Consider the following 18,732-nt stretch of genomic DNA (forward strand, 5'->3'; position numbering starts at 1 on the left):
CCTGTAGCCTCCTTTAGGTACTGGAAGGCTGCTGTAAGGTCTCTCCAGAGCCTTCTCTTCTCCAGGCTGAACAACCCCAACTCTGTCTTAATGCAGACTCCCTTCAACACTCTCTCTAGCATTGGTAGAAAATATTGGGTGTTAGAGTTGAATTAAATCTGGGTAAATGAAAGTAGTTAGTCATTTTGCTCTTGTGCACAGAGCATGTTCTAACCTCAGGTGTAGAAATCTCACATTTCCAACAGCCCGTGTTTTGAAGGAAGTGCTGTTTTCTTTTTCCTCTCAGGCGGGTCAGACCCCTCTAGAGGTTGCCAGACAGCACAATAACCCCGAGGTTGCTCTCCTCCTCACTAAAGCATCACAGGTACGTTACAAATCTCTCCCCAACACACACATACGAGTGGAGCTGAGGCCACTTAACCTAGAGGGGCCACATCTCCTGGTCCTTAACCTTCTGCTCTGAAAGGTGGCTGCGTTTCTGCTGGCACTGTGTGCTGGCCTCAGGTCTACTGACGTGGAGCCTTTCAGCCCCCAGGCCCAGCAAGGTGTGCAGATTAAGCCTCAGCATTAAGGGCTGACAGAGTTTCTGGCTGTCCTTACTGGCCGAGGATGGAGCAGCCGGAGGCACTTGTTGTCTGCGGTGGCTCTGTACCCAAAAGCTCCCTCTGCTGCCTGCCTCAGACTTCTCCCATCCCCTAGGCGGTTGCTCACACTGGAAGATGCTTTGAAATGGGGACAAAATGTCCTGTTTATACTTTGCTGCTGTGTGTGAAATGCTACAACGCTCTTGGGGCCGGAAGGCTCATGGGAGGTCTCTGCGTTCTGGTAGTAGACCAGGTGTGATCCCTGCCCTGCTCCTCCTTGTCACCTCGGCGAGAGAAGGGCTGGGCTTGGCTTGGCAACCAGCCCAGGGGCACAAGGGGACAGAGGAGGAGGCTCTCACCCCTCCAAGGGACAGCAAAGTGTCCTGATGGACTTAGCCGTGAAAACACACCACCACTGAGCTGTGGGCACCCCTATGGTTTGGCCCGTCAGCATCCATCTGGCAGAGCACTTCCTTTTATATATTGCCTTCCAGGAGAGGTGAAAAAGCTTTGCTCTATCGCTTGGCTTCTGTGGCAGGAAAGAGCGTGACATCACTGAGTGACAGTGTGGTCTGCTTTCAGGTCTCACGCTTCAACCGTGGAAGAAGCCTGAGGAAGAAGAGAGAGAGGCTGAAGGAGGAAAGGCGGGCACAGTCGGTACCACGGGATGAAGTGGTACAGAGCAAGGTACGGCCTGGCATTACCAGTTGCCTCTGCTCCAAGGAGGGAGCGTAAGTAAAACCCAGCAGGACTAAATATATTTGGAGCCATCACTTGGGCATGACCACGGCAGCTGCCTGAGGCAGCCTCTCGTGCTTTGCCGCTAAAGAGTTGCCCACTCGCGTGTGCAGAGCAGCTTAAAACCGGGAAACTGAAGAAAAGGCACCTTTTCCCTGTCTCTGCCCCTGCTCTGAACTCCCTGTCTTTGCTTCGAGCAGGGCAGCGTCTCAGCTGCTGACGACACCCCGAGCAGCGACCAGCCACCCCAGAGGAAGAGCGAGCTGAAGGATGAACCCCGGTCAACCTCGCCAGACCCCAAAGGGAAGAAGAGCAAAAAGAAAAAGCCAAAGGAAAAGGTATCGGGAGTTTTAAAACAGCAGAGAGAGAAGGGATAGTCGTTGAGCAGCAGTACGGGTGTCCCTGTGGCGTGTCGGGGAGCCGGGGCAGCAGCCCCACCGCGCTCGGGGGGCAGAGGTGGTCTTCAGACAAAACCGATTTCTGGTGGGGAAATTCCGCTGTTGAGGGTCACGTGAACCAGATTTGTGCGGAAATCTGGTTATTGTGCTGGCAGACACCAAGGTTGTGGCCAGCCACTGCAGCTGGTTTGGTGTTTTAGTCAGGTTTTTGCTGTAATTATCACCATAGATTTGTCTAGTTCTTAACAGGGGCTCATAAATAGAGGGAAAACGTTGCGTGTGTGTGTGTGTGTGTGTTCTGCAGGTTTCGGCTCTCTCTGACCCCATCTCCCCGGCTGATCAGCAGACGCTGCCTCGGCCCCAGCAGAACGTGCCCAAGCGCAGAAGCAAACATCACTGCTCCTCTCCGCCCCCGCCCCACGAGGTCCGCGCCTACCAGCTCTACACGCTCTACCGAGGCAGGGATGGGAAGGTGATGCAGGTGAGGCGGCCGTGGCCACCCTTTGGGCTTCAGCTGCGTTTTGGTTTGAAGTCTGGGCAACGAGAAGCCGTTGTTGTGCGTGCTGAAGTTGCCATACTTCACCAGTTTTGATCTACAGGCTCTTTCCTTCTTTGAAATGAGGCGTGAACAGTGATTGGAAATCCCACTGGAACTTCGGTGATACGCTTTGAAATGTTGGGATTTCCAGCAGGAAATGCAAAGAGCTTTGCCAATGAAAATAAATGAAAGCAGCGTGTGTGCATGGAAGCTTGCCGCCCAAGCCAAGAGCTTGAGTACTCTCGATAACATTTTGTTTCGATTCTGTTCGTTGCAACGTGTCTTTGGGGATTCTAGGGTTACCGGAGGCAGGAGTGGTACAGAAACTGGTTTACAAATGAACCGGGGATACCGCTCATGTACATTTATTCCAGTTTAGAGACTGATAATTTACTCCACTCAATTTATTTTATGCTACAGGTATTTACTATATTATAAAACAGCATGGAAAACAGCCAGCAAATCACCCTGTAGACATTGTAAACTTCTGCGCCGTTGCTTTCTTAATACTGCCCTCCTGTACCTCCGGGAGGTAAATCCTTTCATTTCCTCAGCTTCTCACATCCATCCACCGGCTCTCCTCAGTCCTTGTTGGAGTTAGTTAAGAAATTCAGCAGATTCTGAAGATCACTCTTGATTCTGAAGATCACTCAGACTTCAGAGGTTTTACCGGGCATGTTTTCCAACATCTCGCTGTGTAACGCTTGGGAAATTTCCAAATAGGGGCATTATGGGACTATCCAAAGAGCAGACGTCAGGAGGGATGGAGGGAGGACATTTCAGATGTTAAAAGGGGCATCTCCCTGCCCCCAGGATCTGATGGTAGGAGGATGGGCCAGTAGGAAGGATTTGGGGAGCAGGAAGGAAGGCGCAAAGAGCGGAGAGGATTTGTATACAAATCTTATCTATTCACAAAGATCAGCTTAATGCCGCTAGACTGCCTTATAGCATTTCTTGAAACGCGTGACACTCCTCTCTCCCCTTCCTTTTTCACTTGCCTGTCTTCTTTGATGCCCTCAGGCCCTGAATAGCAAACAGAATTTTTTAAGTCTGTTAATTTCTGAAGCTTTCCCTCGCGCTCCGCAAACCACCCCCCTTCCCCTGCCAAGGGAAGAACCCCCAGTTTGTGAAGCAGGACTGTGGGACCACAGGAGAGAGGGAGGCCCCTCTCAGACAGATTCAGAGCTGCCGCTCTGGGCTCCTGACTCACCCCCAGAGGAGCCATTTTCTGCCTGGGGACTGCAGAGGAAGCCGAGGAGGATTAGCTGTCCTCGTTTAAGGGGGCCTTTTGTGACCATGTCCCTGAGATTTAAATGTGGTGATCCTGTGCAGCAGTGTGCCCAGGTGGCCAAGAAGGCCAACGCGATCCTGGCTTGTATCAGGAACAGCGTGGCCAGCAGGAGTAGGGAAGTGATGGTGCCTCTGTACTCGGCGCTGGTGAGACCTCGGCTTGAGTGCTGTGTTCAGTTCTGGGCCCCTCACTACAAGGACACTGAAGTGCTGGAGCGTGTCCAGAGGAGAGCCATCAAGCTGGTGAGGGGTCTAGAGAACAAGTCATACGAGGAGAGGCTGAGGGAACTGGGCATGTTTAGTTTGGAGAAGAGGAGGCTGTGGGGGGACCTCATTGCCCTCTACAGCTACCTGAAAGGAGGGTGTAGAGAGGTGGGTGTTGGCCTCTTCTCCCAAGGGAATAATGACAGGACCAGAGGAAATGGTCTGAAGTTGTGGCAAGGGAGGTTTAGATTAGATATTAGGAAGAATTACTTTACTGAGAGGGTGGTCAGGCCCTGGAACAGCCTGCCCAGGGAGGTGGTGGAGTCACCATCCCTGGAGGTATTTAAGAAACGTGTAGACGTGGCACTTCGGGGCATGCTCTAGTGCCCGAGATTGTTGGGGTCTTTTGTGTGTGTATGATTGGACTCCATGATCTCAGAGGTCCTTTCCAACCATGAAGATTCTGTGATTCTGCGCAGAGGAGCCCCGGGATGGTTCCATGCAGGTCAGAGGAAGGCTGCACAGCAGGCAAGGGTCAGCCGAATGCCAGCAGGGTGAAGGACACAGGAGCAGGGAGCCCTCGCCACACAGTACACGGCAAAAACAAGCACATATTGGCATTAGGTTAAAAAACAAGTGCACACAAAAACACACACGGCCCCAAAATCAGATTTTTCGTACCATTCGGAATTACAGCATTGAGACGGGGTAGAGGGCTGTACTGTGGTAACCCCTCCTACAGCACACAGTACCACGGCGCGCACAGTCGGAGCTCATCGCTGCTTGTAGCCCCAGCACAACCCCACCGCTGTGTGTTAGGATGCGTCCCTGTAAATCGGATCAATCCTTTTTCAGTCCGTGCTTTTCCAACCGCTGGCCTGTTTGCTGAGCTACGGGTAAGATGTTATGGGGAGGGTGAGACGCGTGGTACAGAAGAGCCCGAGACTGACTGGAGGAGGCTGTGGTCGTGTTCCAAGTGCACTAAGAGGACAGCGGGATGTAGCAAGTAAATGTGTTGCTCCTTTCAGGCGCCGATAAACGGATGTCGTTGTGAGCCCCTGATAAATAAACTGGAGAATCAGCTGGAGGCAACGGTGGAAGAGATAAAAGCTGAGTTTGGGACAGTACAAGATAAGATGAACGCTAAGCTGGGCCAGATGGAAAGCAAAACTCAACACCAAGTAAGAATATGACCCGGGCGGGGGTCTGCCTGCCCACACGACTGTTAGAAACATATCCTAAGCGTAATGAGTATTTTCATTGTCGGGGTTAGTTTATTGCTTCTCGTGTTGTTAAAGCAAACCTGATAGCTAATACTCAAGACCAGGGAACTGTGACATTCCACAGGGATCTAATGTTGCAAACTAAGGTCTTGAGAAAAACACGTTTGATGTGTTAAGGGGCTTCAGGTTCTTTTTTAGACAATAAATCTAATGCTTGAGGGCCTAAGAGGGAAACTTAAAGGCAGAAGGCAGTCCTACAGCTGATCGGTTCGTCATTGTAAAAATCCCTCTTGCTGAATTCTGTTTGCACTGAGATTCAAGATCCTCTAAATTATTTTTTATTTTTAAGGCAATTGTCATTCACCGATAATTTTGTGCTTGAACCTTTTTGCAAGCTACCTTTAATTGTATTTGGCAGCCCTTCTAGAAAGGAAGGCTGAAAGACAGACTGTGCTGTGACTTACAAGGTTCACAGATGGGACGAGGGGAGGGGTGTGTGTGTGTGTGTGTGTGTGTGATTTTGAACATGATCATCTCAGCTAAATCGTGGTTGGTTTTGTTTTCCCCAGCTCCGTGTTTTAGACAAGCTGATGGCCGAGCGGCTGTCCGCGGAGAGAACGGAGTGCCTTCACCGCCTGCAGCAGCACACCGAGCTGGAGAAAAACGAGGGGGAGAAACGGCAGGTAGGGCTTCAAACAGCTTCTCCCCGTTAGCTCAGATGAGTCCGCTCAAGAGTTTTTCCTTCCAGCAAGCAGAGAGAATATTGGGAGACTTACCTCATCTCTTGAAACAGGCAAAAAAGCTTCAAAGACCGAATTATTCCTATCCACCACCTTAATCTCTACACCAAATTTAAAAAGCTTTTGTGTTAGAAATGGGGAATGCGAAATCCAGTCCCATTGGCATCATTTAATTTCCTGGGTCGGAAGTGTGGGATCTGTAACAAAATACCCTTTTTCTAACATAGTGTTTTGCAAAAATTTCATACCCTTAAATTTTAAACAGTGGTGCCTTCAGCTTTTTGTTTCGTGAAAGGACACCTGCAGGAGCATCTGCAAACAGTAACGAAGGCTGAGATCTGCACCATTCCTTTTACTTGCCGTTCCTTTTACTGGCCACACTTCTTCTGGGCTGCATCAAGAGAAGTGTGGCCAGCAGGTCGCGGGAGGTGATTCTACCCCTCTACTCTGCACTCGTGAGACCCCACCTGGAATACCGTGTCCAGCTTTGGAGTCCTCTACACAGGAAGGACATGGACCTGTTGGAATGGGTCCAGCAGAGGGTCACGAAGATGATCAGAGGGCTGGAGCACCTCCCCTATGAAGACAGGCTGAGAGAGCTGGGGTTGTTCAGCCTGGAGAAGAGAAGGCTCCGGGGAGACCTCATAGCAGCCTTCCAATATCTGAAGGGAGCCTACAGGAGAGCTGGAGAGGGACTCTTTGTCAGGAGATGTAGTGACAGGACAAGGGGTGATGGTTTTAAATTGGAAGAGGGGAGATTTAGATTAGATATTAGGAGGAAAATCTTTCCTGTGAGGGTGGTGAGGCACTGGAACAGGTTGCCCAGAGAAGTTGTGGATGCCCCATCCCTGGAAGTGTTTAAGGCCAGGCTGGATGGGGCTTTGAGCAACCTGGTCTGGTGGAGGTGTCCCTGCCCATGGCAGGGGGTTGGAACTTGATGATCTTTAAGGTCCCTTCCAATTCTAACCATTCTATGATTCTACTTCTCATCCCTTTGGTTACGTGCCCTGGGAATCCCTCCCTTCTCCTCTGCCTGATCCCTTTTTTCCCCTCCGTGTATTAAAAGGCTGCAGTTCTTGCCCCTGACTTTGGCAGCGGTGCACCAGCTCCAGGCTGGGTGTTCCTGCCAACAGGGCAAGTTCTTTATGTCCGCTCGTCTAACCAGTGTTACAAGAGTAACTGTTGCCACAGAGATCCAGCTCTTGCCCTTCTAGCTGCTGCAAAAACTCACCAATTAACACGTGCCAAGGAGTTTGTGTTTCTCCGCTCACACAGGTAAATTTAAAATGCGATTAATTTTCTCATTATTGGTATTCTTCTAAGAATTGAGAAATACGCTTTGTGCTAGTAAAAGGTCTTTTTGTAAGACTGTTCCAAATCCATGTTAAAAGACTGGCAGCTGTGACAACCCCAGCATAAACTATTGATTAAGATACTCTGGTCTAACATCTGCAAATTACTCTTCTCCAAAGAAATGAGACTGGAGTGATACATCAGGTGAATTGAAATCACCATTAGGTGGTATCAGCTGTTACTGTTCTGTTGGGTCTAATTGAAACTACTGGAAAACTGAATTGGGCTTTACTAAAGGCATGGACTAAACGTTCAGGGACAGGACAAGAGGAGATGGGCACAAACTTGAACATAAGAAGTTCCACCTAAACATGAGGAGGAACTTCTTCCCTTTGAGGGTGGCAGAGCCCTGGAACAGGCTGCCCAGAGAGGTGGTGGAGCCTCCGTCTCTGGAGACATTCCAAACCCACCTGGACACGTTCCTGTGCAACCTGCTCTGGGTGGACCTGCTTTGGCAGGGGGTTGGACTAGATGATCTCCAGAGGTCCCTTCCAACCCCATATCATTCTGTGACCTAAATTCATGATGTCATATGAACAAGAGGGTAGAAGAGCTGCTCATATTTGAAATGGTTACTGGCAAACGCCTCCACAGCTGATACTTACTGAGCACCTTTGTAATCTGAAAGCTGTTAGTAATTTGTCATTTAGTTTTGGACTCATCTTTATCACCGAAGTAAGAGAGGAGCAGAGGTCGGTAATGGTATAAAGCCGTGTCCCAGAAGTGCCTAATTTGAATTTCGCTCTTGAAAAATGGCAGCTTTGACCACATGTCAAAGCTCCCTGCACTTAGAAAGTACCATTGACTGGATGATTAAACAAGTCAGCCTTGACCAGAGGAGTGAGAGCTGCGTTTGAAGCAGCGCATTCAAATCTAAGAGGTGGCAGCTTGGACCAAAGAGGGTGCCTTTCGTTAGCTAATGCATAATTCCTCATCTTTTCTCATTTGCAGCCCTTTCAATATTCCCAGTGGCAGCACGTACAGGGGGTCCGAGCCCACAGATACCAGGCTTGCTTCTCTTTGCCCCTGCAACACATCCTCAGTAGCCCAGGAACCATAGTATCTAATTAGAAGATCCTCTAATTTACAGTCTCTTTGTCATAGATTTCCTTGGTCGATGAGCTGAAGACGTGGTGCCTGTTGAAGATTCAGAATCTGGAGCTCAAGCTTTCTGGTGATTCTAGGTCATCGAGACCCAAATCAACTTTGTCCACTTGTGAGTCTCTCACCGAGACCCTGGACACGGAGAACAACCCCCACAGTGCCAAGGACTGTAAAGCCGCCCAGCCCCTGCTGCAGCCGGAGGGCTCCCACCAGCATTCCTACATCACGCTCCCAAACAGCCTCTTGGAAGACGGGGGAAGGAGCAGAGTCCAGGTGCCAGAACAGAGCTTTGGGCAACATTTTTGCATTCAGCAAGACGGTGCATCAGGTACAACCTTGTCAGGTATTTGGATGTCATATTAATTCAAAAGGGGAGCTAATTAACCGAGGGATACTTGTATTAATGCCACAGATGTTAATTCTGGCTATGTGCTTTTCCCCATCCATACGCATAATATTTTTGGGATTAGAATATACTTCAAGGAATACTTTAAGACACAGTTGGGTGGAATTTCCAGTGGCTCCTCCTAATGCTTCCATGTCCCTGTGTCTTTGAAGCCAAGTCCTTTGATGCTCGAAATAACTCTGTTTTCTGAAATTTCTCCAGCTTCCCAGTCAGAATTGCTCCTAGAATTGTGTGTCAGGAAGGTGTGCGGATTATCCAAAATCTACTGAAGAAAGCCTATTGTGTTTCGTGCTTTTCAGATGTACGGAACCTATAATAGCAGGGTGCAAGCATGTGAACCTCAAATACTCGTTTCCCTTGTTAATACTCAAACTGCGAGGATCTAGTATAAACCTCTCACTTTTTCCTCTCTCTTTGAACCAAAGCCAAAGTTTAATTATTAGTCCATTTGACAAGAACAAAACCAGCTGAGAACATTCAAGCCCATTCAGCAATCATGGCCCCCCCAAAGATATAAAGACATGGGTTCAAGCCGCCTCTCTGTGCTTGGCCGGGGAAGCTTGCAAGGAAAAAGGAAACAGGCAGAATTCCCGGCTTTCCACAGCCAAGGAGAGCGCTATGAAAGCCCTGGGATTCTGTAAAATACATTGTATATGCCCCCCCAAAATACTATGCAAAGTGAACAGACATGGACATGGATACCCCATCAGACTAGGAAGTCAGAAGACCACACAGGAGATCTTGTGGCAGCTTGGGTGTGAGCTCTACTGCTCTGAACGCTTCAGAAGCACCAAAACGTGTTACCTTTGCAAAATCAGTGGGGTTCTATTCTTGTAGAAGCAGGGGGTTCACTGGTATCAGCAGATGTAAACTCCTTTGGGGATCCAGCCTGATCTTTGTTGCACGTCCTTCTGGCAAAGTCCTTTGTTGTCAGCGTAGTCCCTCTCTGCCTGAGCCAGCTTGTCTCTTTTAATGAACCTTTATTATAATGATCACCTGACTCTGAAGATGCGATAAACTAATCCAAGCCTCTGCAGTGCAGACACACCATGTACCTGGGAAACCACAACATTCGTAGAGCAACGAGGACTTCTGAATGCTAAAACAAATGCCCGGGGCTTTTCTAAATATGTACGTCTGTGTTTTATTCTGTAGGTACCGAGCAACAGTTAATGGTTGGCGGGCCAGGTTCTTCTTCTGCCCTTGCTCAAGATGTCAGGCCAAAGGACAAAGCGGTTGGCGCCGGCACGTTGCACAGGTTCCCGCAGGAGCTGCCCTCCTCCGAGCTTCTGGGCTCCAAGTTAAGACACGTGAAGGTTCAAGCTGCTCTGCAGCCCTTGACCGAACCTGCGAGGACCGAGCCGCAGAGCGGCTACTTCATCGACAGAGGAACTCAGACAAAGAAGTCCAGCAAGAGCGGGCAGTCAAGGCACAAAGTTCCGCACCAGGCCGGGGCACATCAGAGCCAGGAGCAGCAGGTGGGGGGACAGCCGGGGGGACAGCCGCCCGCCTCCCAACTCAGAGACACCTCCCAGGCCCTGGAGATAACACAGTATTTCTTTGAGGCCGTTTCCACGCAGATGGAGAAGTGGTACGAACGGAAGATAGAGGAAGCCCGGTGCCAAGCTAACCAGAAAGCCCAGCAAGACAAAGCTGCGCTCAAGGAGCACATCAAAAGCTTAGAGGAGGAGCTCAGCAAATTAAGGACTAAGGTGCAGAAAGAGAGCTAGCATCTGCCGAGCAGGTAAAGACAAGCAACGGGACTCGTTTGGGAGCCTGCTGTACAGGAATCTGGAATATTGTTAAGACATAATACATTTGTAGTGCCTGTCGTATCCAAACAAAACGCTCTTTTTCAGGAGTAGAGGTAACTTTGGGAGCTCCAGAACTGAGGAGAATCCATACGCGGACTGTACTGATGACAACGAGATGCTGCAGATCAGATCCTTTCTTTGTTATTTCCAGGAGTCCGTTCAATACTGCACTCTCAATTTCCAGGTGCTGCTTGAGAACAAACTGCATTAGACACCAAATCTGCTTTCTGAGAAGGGAATGTCCTCATTTCCCCGTAGGTCACGTGTGGCTGGAGGGTTCCACTGCATGCTGCGTGTAAACACGTGGCCGTATCAATGCTGATGAGGTCCTTTGAGAGGATGTTTTTTGAAAGAAATTCCTTAGTGATGAAGGGCTACTGATACTATTTTAGATATTCCCCGTGGCCTCTCTTTAGTCAGTGGAGAACCTGCTCAAATCCCAAGCCCAGGCGGGTGGCAGATGGGGACTTCCTTCCGGGAGAGGCCAGGCTCCCGCTGAGCGTGATGCGAGGTGAGTCCATCCCGTTAGGTATGGAGGCTGCAGTTGCCACTTTGCTTTTCTTTCGGTTTCACATTAATTTAGCATTTATTTTTATAGTCTTTTTTTTTTTTTTTTAAATGGTGCCCGGGTTGCACAGCTCCGTGTGGTCACAGGGCTGTTGGGGCCACACTCGAGTAACTTGACTGAGGAGTTCTGTTTAGGGCATGGGTGGCAAATATTTTACCATAACCACGCTCTAATTGTTAGATATAATTTCTATATAAATCTCTTTTCCTTCAAGCAGCAAATGGCTGAATTCTCTACTACTGAAGCTTGAAAAAGTCCTTTATCTAAAGTGAAAGCTTGGTTCCCTGTACTCAACTGTTTCTTTTCCTGCAGAGTCAGGATTTTCTCCCAGACACCTTGACCGTCTCCCTTTATTCCTCTGAATGATCCCTCGCTCTGTTTTCTCCCTCTTTTCTGCTAAAAAGAGAGGCCGGGCCATGGCGAGTCTGTAGGTCTCAGGCCTGGTTTCACCATCAGTCCCACAGAATAGAACTCAGCAACATTTAACAGATTTTATGGGTACGTTTTGTTATAAAATTAAAACTTACAACCACCAGTGTTGTCCAGGCTCAAGGACTCCAAACAGACTCGCGGCACGGTAACTCCTTGCATCTGCAGCCCTCCAGGGTTCCCTCCGTTCGCCTCCGAGAAGGCTCCATCAGATTCTGGTAGAAAAGTAACTTAACAGATCACGATACAACTCTCCCAAACCAATTCAAATACAGGATAGTACCGTTATGCCGAGGAGAAAGAGATAGTATTTTTTTTTTTTCTGTACTGAGCAGCCCTCAAAATCAATTCGAAATACTTTACAGTATTGAAGACACCATTAACTAATTAGCAATTAAGCTTTCGTCTTTTTAGCAGATGTATAAAGCAAAGAAAATTGTATTATATAACAATATTTTTAAAGTTCCTACGAATGCACTATCAAGATGAGAAAAGCATTATCTGCAGTTACGGAAATACTAGTTTTACTGCTCTGATTTCTGCAATCTGCAAAAATTTAGACATTTTCCCATGTTTACAGTTTTGTTTAAGCTACTGTAGGAGTGCAGGAGCATGCTATTTAAGTTTTGTATCATCTTGACATCAAGTTGAATGTTTTGCCAAGCGATTAAAGCGCGTGTTGCTCAGACGCCTGCGGTGTAACGTTCTCTGGCCGGAGGAAAAGGACGCGATCCTCCTCGCCTGACTCCGAAGGGGGAGCAGAAAATTGGGACTTCAGCTTCTCAGCTTTTGTGTTTGTGGCTATAAAAATGTAGAAACTGGGTCTACCCTCCGTCCCCAGGGAGGCTGCGGGGACCGGGTGACCTTCGTTAGCTGATGCACCCACTGTTTGGGGAGTTACCGGCACGGGGCTGAGCACACACAGGCTGCTGGGGAACAGCAAGGCTGCGGCTTCAAAACTCTGCTTCACACAGGAACCGCGCTGCCAAGGCAACTGTTTGTTAGGGTGTGAGAAACACACAACAATTTGTTGTCATTTAGACAATTATTCTATCACCCGATGAGCCCTCCCCATCCGGGAAGGGGATCCGGGGAAAAACAAGGAAACGCTAGGGTTGAAATATAAATCATGTTTTATGATGTTTATTTGTTTAAGGCCCGTTTATTTATCCCAAATGCTTTTTTTTAACCCCAAATATTGGTAAAAATTCCCAGCACAGTAGAGAAAGAGCTGTTACCACTATGAACGTTGCCACTTAAGAGGTGCCACAATGGAAAACAGACAAAATAACGTCTTGAATCTGCTGTTGTCATTTTTGGTGCTTTCTGCTTTTCCCCCAGCACACGCTACATCATCCACTCAGTTCTTCAAACTCCTTTCTGTCTGAGTGATTTCCACACGGGAGGGTAACCAAACTGAGAAGAGGAAGGGGGGAAAAAAAAAAACCAAACAAACCCCCCCACTGTAGTAGATTCCACCTTCAAACATTACCAGGTTGTCAGCAAAGGCCACTATTACAACCCCATTCTAGGAAAAAAGTGCTGGTTTTGGTTCGCTGTAGACAGTCCAGCTGTCAACACAGTCAAGATCAGGATTTTGCCAGCTTGAGTGTTCTCTGAAGTTCCTGAAGTTGCATGTTGCCTTGAGTGATCATCATCCTGATTGCATCCTGTAAAACAAAACGCAATTATCTCCTGACCCGGACAGCTGTGCGCAGCACGGGTTTTACACAACCACACCGGTTCTAACACATTAAAATACATACAATCCTTATCAGCACTGTTATGATCTATTTCTTCGTGTGAAGTAACGCTGTAGTCACCGAGATGGTTAAAACCAGGCGAATAAACGAATTAATTTTCTCCAATGCCTTAATGATGTGTGCGTGGCAGTTACACCTGTGCTTTAAAACCTCAAGTTTTGAACTGGATTCAAGCTCCTCAGAAGGTTTTCTTCACGCCTCTGTGTCTGCGCCGTTGCAAGTCGCTAGCGACGCCGGCACACGGGCACGACGAAGACAGAGCATTCACACAACAAGTGAGTGTTTCCCTCAACGTTAATTTAATCACCTAATTACACAGAATCACAGAATCTTAGTGGTTGGAAGGGACCTTTGAGATCATCGAGTCCAACCACATTAAACACAAAAACACACAAACAAACAAAAAAACACAACACAAAACCAAACAAACAACAACACCCCCCCCCCCAAAAAAAAAAAAAAAAAGCAGCATCCATCAACTAAACCCCACACCCACAACCTCACACACAACACTCCACCACAAACCAACAATCCCGGGCACTAGAGCATGCCCTGAAGAGCCACGTCTACACGTTTCTTAAATACCTCCAGGGATGGTGACTCCACCACCTCCCTGGGCAGGCTGTTCCAGTGCCTGACCACTCTCTCAGTAGAGTAATTCTTCCTAATATCTAATCTAAACCTCCCCTGCCGCAGCTTCAATTACTGTAAGGCTTCGTCTGTGTGATTCACCCGCCACCGATTTCCTTGAGGAGTGGCGAGAAAAGGCAACAAATTAGGAAGGAAAGGAGAGGGGACGCAGGAGAAGTGTAAAGGTTTCTGCGTTTCACGTCCACAACCATCCGATTTGACTTTGGATGAGTATTGTTGAATATAGCTGAAATTAAAAGGTGAAAAAACAGAAGCTATAGTAAAGCCCGAGTGTTAATAAGTTTATATTAGTTATCTAATATTATTCGATACAATTTTTTTTTTGGATTCGTGATTTAAAGTAAGCAGGATTTGGTTGGGTTTTAGCTTTTCAAGTTCAGATTATTACCTGGAAATCGGAGAAGACATTTACCGCTGCCAACAGAGGGGATAACACTTGGAGATGCTCAATTAGTTCTTCGCACAAAGGCTCCTTACGAGAAGTCAGTGACAGGAGCCTTCCCACCCGCCCAGACACGGCACCGAGGACACGGGCCCGGCGGAGCTCATTCCCGAGGGAATCCTCACCTCCTCTGTGGCGCCTTTATTCCTCCTGAACTCCTCCCTGGCCCACTCCCGTAGATACCGGCGGTCTGCCTCGGCCGGCACCTCCCGAACGGCCCGCAGGATCTTCCTGTACAGCTGCAGGACCTGCTGCCGCCTCAGGAACTGGGGGGGAGAGCGGGGGGGGGTCCGGCCGCCGTCCCGGCACCGCCGCACCCCCCCCCACCCGCTCCCTCCGCTTTGAGGGAGGGTTTAAACCAAGTTCCCCCCTCGCCTTTCACGGAAGGCGCAGCGCTGCCCCGGGCCCCAGCCCGAGCGAAGGGCACAGAACGGCTCGGCTTGGAAGGGACCCTTAACATCACCCAGTTCCAACCCCCCGCCGTGGGGGCTCACGCACACAGGAACACGCCAACCCTGGAAGGCGCCGTGGAGGCCGGGGCTCGCTGTACGCACAAACCCAGCATTACAAGGGCGAGCTCTCCCGGCCCCCCCGGAGGACGGACCACCCCTCCCGCCCGCCCGCCGCGGCCCACAGCTTCCCCCGCCTCGGATCTGCCATTTGCCAGCCCGGCCGGGGCTTCTCCGGGGGGCTCCTGTCAGCGCGGGGCCGGCCTGGCCACCCCGCCGCGGGACACGGCCCCCTCCGCCTCAGGCGGCGAGCGAGAAGCGGCCTAAGCTCGTACCTGCTTCAGGCTGAGGGCGCCGGGCGGGAGGCGGCTGGCGGCCATGACGCCCGGCTCCGCCTCTCCCGCCGCCGCCGCCGCCCGGCCCTCCCCGGGCGGGCGGGGCCTGGCGGCCGCCATTTCCCGGCGCGCCGGAGGCGGGCCTGCTGCAGCCGGCGGAAACTGCTGTCCCGACAGCCGTACAGGGCGGGGGGAAGACCCCCTCCTCACGCAGGGAGGCTGGTCATGGCCGGGCTGCGAGAAAAGGTGGCAGCTCACGGCCCAGAGCTGCCGGGGAGCTGCGCCCGGTGCCAGGCCCGAGCGTGGCCATGGCGGGAGCTGTGGGTTCCTGGCGGGCTGTGGGCAGCCAGAGGTACCTCAGTCAGGGGCACCACAGTTCTGCAGGCGTAACTCAGGTTCCCCTTGTTTTCATTCTTACAAAACTGCAAATAAGGCTCCACCGCCACAAAACGAGCACTCGAGTAATAAACCCATACCTTAGGATTGCAGGGCAGGGCTGGGGGAAGGCCTGCGCTGAGAAGGTCGATGCAGCTGTAAAACTAACATCTGTAGGATCACATTAAAGCAGTGCAGTAAGATCTAGAAGGCATCCGAGCAATTCCAGGACACTAAACCACCTTTGGCATCTTCTTGAGTCCCTCTGGCTGTGCCCAGACAGGTAATTGTCACCAACAACTTCTTTAGTACCAATGTGTCAATGAAAGGAGACACGGAGCTGGCTTGCAGAGAAAAAACAAGTTAACCGATGCCTTTCCTTTCTGTGTTACTTACTCAGTGTCTGCTCATACCAAACACAGTGTTAATTTTTTGTTAATTATAGAGAAAAAAAACTTGTTTAAACATTTGTGCAGCAAGCGTTGCTGATAAAATTGTGTCTCAGGCTGTAGTAACATCCCTGCAACAAACTAGAGCTTGCATTTGAAGTATATCCTTACAATCTTAAGTTTTAGTTTCTAAAATACTTAGTCTCTAAGTTTCCTACTACAAATACTCAATACATTCTGGAGAATTACTTAATGATTTAAACCCACCTACTTCCACAGTTCAGTTTCCCGAAGCACGTGTTTGTACTCACGTATAATAAACATTCTAAAGAACCCTAAGGACATCAGATAGTACCTGCCAGATAAATTCTGATGGGACAGCGTTCCCCTGCTGAGTTTTCAGCTCTGAAATTTGCTCATCATGCATGAGCTGTGGCAAAGCTACGCAAATACAAGAAACAACCTTGCCGGGCCATTTCACACCCCTGGGTCTTGCCACTGCTGCATCTCGGAACAGCTACAGCAATACGTCCAGGAAGGTTTTTCTATCTAGAAGCCAAAAAAACCAATCATTTTCTGATCCACTGCACCACATTTAGAACGAGACACCTTCAATTTTTGTACGCAAAGAAAAAACTTCAAAGAGAGTTCAGACCAAGGGCATTTAAACAAAGTTTCCCTTTAGATTTTTCACTGAGAGAAGTCAAAAGCCTGGACCCCAAATCAAAACACCGTGGCGGCGTTATCCTCATAAAAAGAAGATCAGTGTTGAAGTTGCATAAACCGCAATGCATTTTCATATGAAAATTCATACTTGTGCACTGCTAGAGAATGCACAGCATTTCCATCTGGCAAATTTGCTTAATTTATTCAAGCTCTGATCAACTGAAAGAACAGACATCATTAGTACAAACAGCGGTACCTCCTTTTATTAGTACAGACAATAGAAGATGCATAGCTTTTGCAATGAAAAATCATGTCCACGCTCTAAGACATCGGGGTTAACGAAAGGTCCTCGCTGTCTGCCTTGGACAGAGGGGCAAACGTCACAGTGTAAACTGATAGCACAGGGAACGATCGTATGGCGTTATTCATAAAGCTCCCTGCTGATATCGTCAGACAAAAATCGGCAATAATTAAAACAGTATGTGTTTCACTGCAGAATAGTTTCAAGTATTCACTTATTTTTTTTGGTTGTTTAAAACCATCTACTTCCCCTGCTCCCCCAACTCCTTCCCCAAAGAGGCACCCGGCCCCACGGGTGAAGCTGAAGGATGCCTTTTTGCAGGAGACACCTGAAAAATTCTTCTAATGCAAAAATGCCTTCCCAGAAGCAAGACCGATTTTTCTTATTGCAACAGACAGCGGTACGAATAATTTTACCTCTGTGAACATTACAAATACTTTTTTTTTTTTTTTTTTTAAAGTAATAAGTTATTGGAAGAGAAGTTGAAGAAAGTTTTCGCTATTTGTGGGAACAGGCGATGAAAGGAGACAGTCTCACCATTGCATAGTTCTCCTCTGAGAAGAAGGTGAGGAGAATGCACCTAAACCATGTTGTTCGTAGGCAGCCTGACCCCCGAGGGGCAGCTCCTGCAGGTTAATCCAGGTTAGAGAGAGGCCCGGGGAACTCTCCTCCCATTAAACGCCGTTTTCGTGTATTTCAGCGCTTTAGCAGCAATCAAGGTAATCAACCTTAAAGTCTACAAAGTCTACAGAGCGTCCGAGGCGGTCACCAGTTCAAACCACTGCCTGAGCGCGTCGCTGAGGGTTTCTGGAAGCGCGTTCACATCTCTAAGGATCATGTAGAAGGGGAATGGGAATTCTTCCATGTAAGATCGGATTTCAGGCAATTCTCCAGGTCCTTTGAATATAGGTACTTTAATGTCCAAAATGGAATCCTGTAAAAAAAGAATTGACAGGATTACTAAACCAAATGCATCTTTTATGGGCCTTTGATATTATTTCTCCTATTTTTCAAACACTTATAATCCCTCCTCTGTTAAATTAAAAGTTAACAGAGTTTTAAGATTAAAAGCTGTAAGTGTTCAAGGGTAAATCAAATCAAAAGTTGAACACAAAGCAGTTAAATGCTTTTGCCCGTTTAGATAAAAGTGCTCTGATCAATAAATTAAGGCTAGAAGAGACTAAGCTTAAGCTTCTGCAATACCAAGTTCTATAAATAAATCCCGTCTTTCCTTAGTATTTTATGATTTGAGCTTACTGTTATCACTTTAGTTTTATTTATACATTTGATGCCTTCCCGGCACACTGTCATCTGTGAGCTCTTTAGGGCTAAGAGTCCAACCTGCATTCATGCAGTGATCTAATAAAGCAAGATTCTTCAGCAAATTATAAAATAGTATTTCATCAAATACTACAAAGTTAAAAATCAGATTAAACTCCAGCTGTGCTTCTTGTAAAGTAACTTTTTAGTTGCTCAGTGTAGCAGCTCAGAAAATTAATAAAGCTTATAAAAAACGCATTTCACTGCAAAGAATTTTTACTTGACATTATAGCTGGGTTTCATCAGAACCTTGTAACGGTTTGTCAGGAAGAAAAATGTTAATTTTTCAACAATAAATATAGCAGATGAGTTTTATATGGAAAAATATAGATACAGGAAGAAAACATGAACTACAAAATTAGAGTCTTCACCTAATTCAAAGTAAGGCTTAAGTTTGCTCACTTACAGCACTACAGAGTCTCCCTCAAAAGCTCACAGATATTTCAGATTCCCAGCCAAGGAAATTAACAGTTTTCTTTCCCAGCTACCAAACACACTACCCAGCTTCCCCAATTCAGGCACTAAATAACTCTCATATACTCTTTTCTGTCTAAGGTTTAATCTCATACTGGCTCCAGCTGCCACGTCAAATGGAGACTGCTGTCAGAAACGATCAAATTTAATCAAAATTAAGAACAAAGCACGTCTCAAA

General features: G+C 48.2%; 3 protein-coding genes across 6 annotated transcripts in view; 1 reads left to right on the forward strand and 2 right to left on the reverse strand.

Annotated features, from left to right (window-relative positions):
- Positions 1 to 10,308, forward strand: part of ANKRD6 (ankyrin repeat domain 6) — a 36,687-nt gene extending 26,379 nt beyond the window's left edge. Inside the window, exons 8-15 of one of the 4 annotated variants that reach the window (XM_074150329.1) lie at positions 287 to 364; positions 1,167 to 1,271; positions 1,523 to 1,660; positions 2,025 to 2,201; positions 4,781 to 4,933; positions 5,545 to 5,658; positions 8,173 to 8,291; positions 9,726 to 10,308. In XM_074150329.1, coding sequence (XP_074006430.1) covers positions 287 to 364; positions 1,167 to 1,271; positions 1,523 to 1,660; positions 2,025 to 2,201; positions 4,781 to 4,933; positions 5,545 to 5,658; positions 8,173 to 8,291; positions 9,726 to 10,308 — 1,467 coding nt within the window. The remainder of the gene's footprint in view (positions 1 to 286; positions 365 to 1,166; positions 1,272 to 1,522; positions 1,661 to 2,024; positions 2,202 to 4,780; positions 4,934 to 5,544; positions 5,659 to 8,172; positions 8,292 to 9,725) is intronic. The other 3 variants (XM_074150330.1, XM_074150331.1, XM_074150332.1) reach the window with 3 other exon arrangements.
- A 2,198-nt stretch (positions 10,309 to 12,506) lies between these two features.
- LYRM2 (LYR motif containing 2) lies at positions 12,507 to 15,149 on the reverse strand. Its single transcript, XM_074150333.1, has 3 exons — positions 15,030 to 15,149; positions 14,371 to 14,511; positions 12,507 to 13,059 (listed from the first exon to the last, which is right to left on the reverse strand). Exons 1-3 carry the CDS (start codon positions 15,147 to 15,149, stop codon positions 12,979 to 12,981), a joined length of 342 nt encoding a protein of 113 aa, XP_074006434.1. The 3' UTR covers positions 12,507 to 12,978.
- A 1,549-nt stretch (positions 15,150 to 16,698) lies between these two features.
- MDN1 (midasin AAA ATPase 1) overlaps positions 16,699 to 18,732 on the reverse strand; it is a 97,664-nt gene continuing 95,630 nt past the window's right edge. The window contains exon 102 of the mRNA XM_074150300.1: positions 16,699 to 17,694. Coding sequence (XP_074006401.1) covers positions 17,506 to 17,694 — 189 coding nt within the window. The 3' untranslated portion in view covers positions 16,699 to 17,505. The remainder of the gene's footprint in view (positions 17,695 to 18,732) is intronic.

The sequence above is a fragment of the Numenius arquata genome, chromosome 7 (assembly GCF_964106895.1).
Source record: "Numenius arquata chromosome 7, bNumArq3.hap1.1, whole genome shotgun sequence".
Lineage (NCBI taxonomy): Eukaryota > Metazoa > Chordata > Aves > Charadriiformes > Scolopacidae > Numenius > Numenius arquata.